A 6,187-nucleotide genomic window follows, 5' to 3' on the forward strand; every position below is an offset into this window, starting at 1 on the left:
CAGATTTTCTGACCACTTAATTCCATGGGACTAGCAGTTTAGATGAAATATTCTTCTTTATTATCCAGAATGCAAATAGGTGATGTAGAATTGCAATTATTCTTTTAAGGTATAATTAATTTTAACTTTTAAACAGGTGTAAACTTGGCAGCTTTTATCATCATTGTGTTTTCCTATGGGAGTATGTTCTACAGTGTTCACCAGACAGCTATTATGGCTACTGAAATTCGGAATCATATTAAAAAAGAGATGATCCTTGCTAAACGTTTTTTCTTCATTGTATTTACTGATGCACTATGTTGGATACCTATTTTTATTTTGAAACTCCTTTCTTTACTTCGAGTAGAAATACCAGGTATGTCCTTTCTTTTATGAGGCTGTTTCAACAGTGCCTGCATGAAATGTTCCTTCTACTTCAGAAGAAAAATAATTTAATGAAATGAACTATGTTGCTGAAATCTATATCTATAAATATGTACACACAATATCATGAACTATATAGTTTTGCTATTTGATTAAACTCTATTACTATAATAATGAAAGATTAGTCACCTTTGAGTTACAGAAAAACCTCCAAAATTCAAATCATTAAAGTGTGTCTGCATATAATATCTATAAAGTGTAAAAAATATATTTTAAAATCAAGGCTGAGTTGCATTGGCTTTTCTCATCTTAGGACTTTTGCTGGTTCTGTTGCCTAAATGTCTCAGGACAATATAGTATTTTCTATCTTGATTTAATAACCTAACTTATTCTGAAATGACTTTATTTTACAAGCTGGTATTTATAGTTCAAATCATTAAGTCACATAAAGATCTGTTTATCTTCTTCATGCTGTGAATATACTCCCATGTCAAAATAGTGTAACTTAAAAGACTAAAATTGCACCTTAATTTTTTCCTTCTCTTTGCAATACCAGTAGATGCCAGAAAAAAGCCTCTTCGTGTGGGGCTTGTTAACCCTGTTAGAAAGGACATGTGAGCATGAACAGAACAATCAGCAACAGCGGATTCAGACTCAGTATACAGATGTATGTCACAATATTACATTGGCAAGAAAATGCTTCAGCTCAGATGATTTTGCCTTATGTGCTGACCAGGAGGGTTGGGAGTTGAAATTTTCAAAGTTTGGACTTGCATCTCAACTGTCTGGAAGTAACGCTGATTATGTTAAATATTTAGTTATTTCAAATATTTTTAAATTGTTCCTCAAGAAGCTATCAAACCACCTATGATATTTGAAAGAAAATATCTTGAAAAGTAGAAGCAGGTGTATTATAAGTCAAGAAACCTTGAAGAAATCTTGCTGAACCACAGGGTGATCTTGGGTTCAGCAAATTAATGTCCTGCGATAGATGAACCAGATTAAAGAGTAATTACTCAATTCGTGAAACTAAAGACATGACAGCTAGCTGTCCAAATTGACACAAATTGTAAACCTCCTTTGATAGCATTTGCTTTGTGTTGGTGATACATTGTGATAGTTTTAGAACAAAGCACCTGCTTGTTTCCAAAACTGTAGTCTATGAGATGGGTGCCAACAGGGATGTCTTGATATTGCAACAAAGTTGTAAAAGTGGAGAGGGGCGTGGAGGGGTGTCCTGTAAGGAGAAAGTCAATTAAGGTTTTTATGCCTCCTGGAACAGTTCTGTAACAATTTTATAAGTCAAACAACACAAGGGAGGGCACCCACTGGCATCTTTCAGCACTTTAATCCTGTCCCTTCTCCACCTGCCCCACAGGTAACTTATCTCCCAAACAGTAAAGGACGAGAAAGGGATGTTGTAAAGATGCACAGACTGACATAGGCAGACAGTGAACACAGAAACTCTTACCATCAGGAAAAGGCAATTAGGAGGATGTATCTTTTTCAGGGGGAGGAATAGAGAAGTCCTGGTGCAGAAGAGAAAACTAGGCTCTGAAGGGATACAGGGAATGGAAGATAGTTTTGCAGGACAGAACATCAGGGGCACGATTAGCGCTGCATGTCATCAGTCCTGGGAAGAGGATGAGGAACTGAGATCACAAGAAGAGATAAGGAGGAAAGCAGAGACAGAAGGTTTTGGGGCAAGAAAAAGGTGCTTAGCCAGAACAAGACGTCTGTCAGGGCAAATAGGGAGCTGTGGCATAGAAAAGAGGGATAAATGGAACTGCTGGGAGAATAATAAATGTCAGCTTTTGCAGGGAGTACTGAAAACAGAGGGAGATAAGAAGCAGTGCAAGTGTAACAGAAAGAAGAAAAAGAAATGCACCTGTTGTGCCAGGAGCTGAGCATAACATATAAATATATATAAATATATTTATATAAATATAACTAAATATACACTGGGGTGCATATTACAGCTGCCTCTCTTTTTCCCTCCCTAAGGTACCATAACTTCTTGGGTGGTGATTTTTATACTGCCAATAAATAGTGCTTTGAATCCTCTTCTCTACACTTTGACTACACGACCTTTCAAAGAAATGATTCACCAGGTTTGGTACAACTACAGACAGAGAAGATCCAAAAGAGGTAAAGGCAGCCAGAAACCGTATGGTCCATCATTCATTTGGGTAGAGATGTGGCCAATGCATGAAATCACGCCAAAGGTTATGAAGCCTGTGCTTTGTAACGACTCTTCTGATGCTTCAGTGACTACACAGTCAACAAGAATGAATTCCTACACGTAATGATGGCTTGAGTCCTCACGGTGACATCAGCACTGTTAGCGTCACATCCGTGGGCTTGCTGCTTTACAGCCACAGGAAAATGAGGGAGGTGTGACCCCAGGGCTCACCTGAACCACTGCGGGAAGAAGAGGGAGCCATGTGTCTGTTTGCAGGTAGAACTGGCATTTTACCATCTCACAGCAGCACCTGACATTTTGACAATTCATCCTAGATCAGAATGAGAAATCAGATGTTTGGGGATTTTTTCTTCCAGAAGCCAAGAGTGTGGAAAAAACATGAATTGTCATTTGAAACATCTCACCCTGAAAGCAGATTGTTTGAAAATCATCTATTTATGGGGAAGTGTGTGTGTGTGTGTGTGTGTGTCTGTGTTTTCTTTTTTCTTTTTTTCTTCTTGTAAGTTCCCATTTCAACAGGTGATTTTTTTAAGAGTTAAAGGTTTCCTCATTAAGAAATGTATTTTCTTCTCAAAGTTTCTGACTGGCTCTATTTAGGCTGCATCATCTCTTAAAAGCTTTAAGGAGCAATAGCTGTAAGAAAAACATTCAAATTTCATAATTAGGTCAGTTAACTATATTTGTCAAAGCCAAATAAGTGAAAATTTTATTTGTTTTATAAATTTACAGACTATTTCACTCATGTAAAGGCAATAGTGAAGTGGTAATGATAGTTCTAATGCAGTTGCCAGGTTGGACAAGGCCTTGGTCAGCCTGGTCTACTGGAAGGTGTCCCTGCCCATGGTAGGGAGAGGCTGGGACTAGATGATCTTTAAGATTCTAATTCAGGCAGAACTAGAACTGTGGTGAAGAAAAAAATAAAAATAAGGGGTTTGGTTTGTTTGGTTGTTGGTTTTTTTTTTTCCCAAGTGAGTGTCCCCCAGCTTTAACTGGTGGCAGTTTCTCCCTTCTTACTCTGGAAAGACTGGACTGAGTATCCCAGCACCTTGCTGCTGCTCTTTCCCTCACTTTTCTTAACAGGCTACCAAAAGTAGCTCACCACAGCTTGCAGACTTCAACAAATACCAGTCTTTAGATATCTCTCTATGTACAAGGGAGATGGTCAAATAGAAAATTATCAGTCTTAATAGGTGTCATGACATCTACACTTTAATCACTTTGTACATGACTGGATGCATTATAGTTAAAGTAATTTAAAGACCACAGCCATTCAGCGCTTTTTGAAGCATTATTTTACTTCCCAGAATTACAAGGGTAAAATAAAAAATTTCCCATCTGAATCAATCCCCTAGAGGCAGTTCCTTCACACATTCTTAATGAAGAGAATGTTTTCTATTATGAATTATTACAACTTCCCTTCTTCTTTCAGTACCGTATTCAGTCTGATGGCCTAGAAGCCCAAAAAGGTAAAAACAGCTTCTTTTTTGTATTGATTTGAAACTATTTAAAATTAAGTTAAAAGATACTTCCAATGTTTGCACTTAACTTCTTAGCAGTATAAGAAGTAAAATTTTGAAAAAGTGTGGCTCACACTTCAACTGTTTACAGAACTTTGGATTATCTTTTGATTTGAAACTGAAGATTGTTAAGCACCTTGTTCCCACTACTGTATGTTCTACTGAAATAAAATATTATCTGCTAAACAAAACTTCTTTTCCAAGCTGTTCAGCAACATTTCGGCTTGTTGGGGTTAAAAACACCTGAGCAAAATCCTGCCACATGGATTGTCTTTAACTAGGACAATTAGAACTCAATTCAATAGAAGTTCCTTACTCATGGGCCAAGGGCTGCAACCGCCTTTGGTGAAATGTGCAAGGATCCCTGACCTTGCCACTATCCGTTTTCCACTACACATGATTATGGTTATATTCACTGTCACCTTTGTTTCTATCAGTATCACAGTAACAGTCAATACTTGATGGTTTTTGCGACTTCTTTATTGTTTGGATAAGCAAGCTACAATGGGTCTTTCTCAAGGTCCTATAAGTAAAAATAAGGCCTGCTAATAAGTCATGGCAGAGTCACATTCTCCTGCAGCCTGCCCTTGCACCTCAGCATTACTTTTTTCCACAGTGCCTGGTTAAGGTACAGGAGTGTGAGGACAGCTATTTATTACAGATCAGCCATCCTTCAGACCAAAAGGTTCTATTGACAGTAAGCTCTAGACTATCAAACTAGTCACTGCTTAAGGCAAAGATAAAAAACCAAATACTGAAAAAGCTCTGAGGTGCTTCCCCAGGGATGGGAGAATACATGTCACAGATTCTATTCTAACTAATAGAAGCTTTTATTTACAGTTCAAAATAATCCATCCTATCAGTAAACAATGCTGCTAAATGTCTACCCTACAGAGATATAGGGTTCATCATAAGGCACTTTATTACAACAAAAGGTTGGGTAAAATTGTTTGCAGTAATAAAACATCTTGCAAAAAATAATCAGCAGCTTTATAGACATACATTGCAATACTGCTAAAAATAGTAAGGTTTGGGGTATAGGGTTTTTCTACAGCTTATAAATAAGCCACAACTTGTCTCATTATCCCATACTTCACATGAAAAAAAAGAGGGTGTAACAAAAAACTGAAGTTAGTTGAAGTTTCTCTGGGGTTGGCAGGGTTTCTGCTGGTGACAGCTCTTAAAAAGGAGGGCTGACAATTTTTTATCATAGGACGCCACTTCCCTACTAGTAAGGAGTTCTGAACGTAGCACACATACTAACTTTGTATCTACCACATTAGCACGAAAGAGAGAGAAAAAAAAAAAGACAGTATGTGATAGCTTGAGCTTCAACGAAGAATCTAAAAGTCAAAATTGATTCCCTAAACAAAGTTTTTTTATTCGGTAGGCTAACATAAAACATCCATACGAGAGCCCCCAAGTATTTGTGTAAGAACTCGGGGAAAACAAAGCTCCACGTGAGGTCCCTGAAGGCGGCTGTCGAAGAGAGCCCCGCCGCAGCGCGGGCCGGGCGGGCGGCTCGGCGGGCAGGGCCGGCCTCAGCCGCTGGGCTTCAGCGACTCGTAGCCCTCCCTCAGCAGGTCCCGCCACGTCCTGAGGAACCGGGCGTTCTCCGAGCACTTGGTGGCCAGCTCCTCCACCTGGGCCGACACGGCCGACGTCGCCTCCAGGATCTTCGCCAGCGAGAAGGCGGCCTGGAGGGACGGCAGAGAGGTTGGGGGTCACCGGCGCCCGGCAGCGTCCCCGAGGGGGCCCCGGAGCCCGCCCGCGGGCAGCGCGCCGCACTCACGTCGCCAATCTGCATCTCCACCTCCTCCAGCAGCTCCCGCGTGTCGCCACCGGGCAGCTCCGGCGACCCCGACCCCTCGCTCCCGCTGCGGACCCTCCGCGGGTGGGCGCCGGGCGATCCCTCGGGCACTGCGGCCGGCGGCAGCGGCCTCGCCTCGGCCATGTCCCGCTCGGCTCTCCCGCGCCGGGAGCTCCTCCCACCGAGCACCGCCCACGGCCCGCCCAGGCCCGCTCCCGCCGAGCGCCGCCCACGGCCCGCCCAGGGCCGCTCCGCCGAGCACCGCCCGGGCCGCGGATGGGCGGGCGGCCCTGG

The 6,187-nt window shown here is 41.8% G+C and overlaps 2 protein-coding genes across 3 annotated transcripts in view; one reads left to right on the top strand and one right to left on the bottom strand.

Moving 5' to 3' along the window:
• Positions 1 to 4,274, top strand: part of RXFP1 (relaxin family peptide receptor 1) — a 47,612-nt gene extending 43,338 nt beyond the window's left edge. For both annotated transcript variants that reach the window (XM_071431960.1, XM_071431959.1), the window contains exons 17-18: positions 137 to 355; positions 2,368 to 4,274. In XM_071431960.1, coding sequence (XP_071288061.1) covers positions 137 to 355; positions 2,368 to 2,669 — 521 coding nt within the window. In that variant the 3' untranslated portion in view covers positions 2,670 to 4,274. The remainder of the gene's footprint in view (positions 1 to 136; positions 356 to 2,367) is intronic.
• Positions 4,275 to 4,547: 273 nt separating this feature from the next.
• Positions 4,548 to 6,110, bottom strand: CUNH4orf46 (chromosome unknown C4orf46 homolog). Its single transcript, XM_071431963.1, has 2 exons — positions 5,876 to 6,110; positions 4,548 to 5,780 (listed from the first exon to the last, which is right to left on the bottom strand). Exons 1-2 carry the CDS (start codon positions 6,035 to 6,037, stop codon positions 5,625 to 5,627), a joined length of 318 nt encoding a protein of 105 aa, XP_071288064.1. The 5' UTR covers positions 6,038 to 6,110; the 3' UTR covers positions 4,548 to 5,624.
• Positions 6,111 to 6,187: the final 77 nt, after the last annotated feature.

This window comes from Agelaius tricolor, unplaced genomic scaffold (assembly GCF_023055355.1).
Source record: "Agelaius tricolor isolate 1412-34295 unplaced genomic scaffold, bAgeTri1.0.p SCAF_8, whole genome shotgun sequence".
NCBI lineage: Eukaryota > Metazoa > Chordata > Aves > Passeriformes > Icteridae > Agelaius > Agelaius tricolor.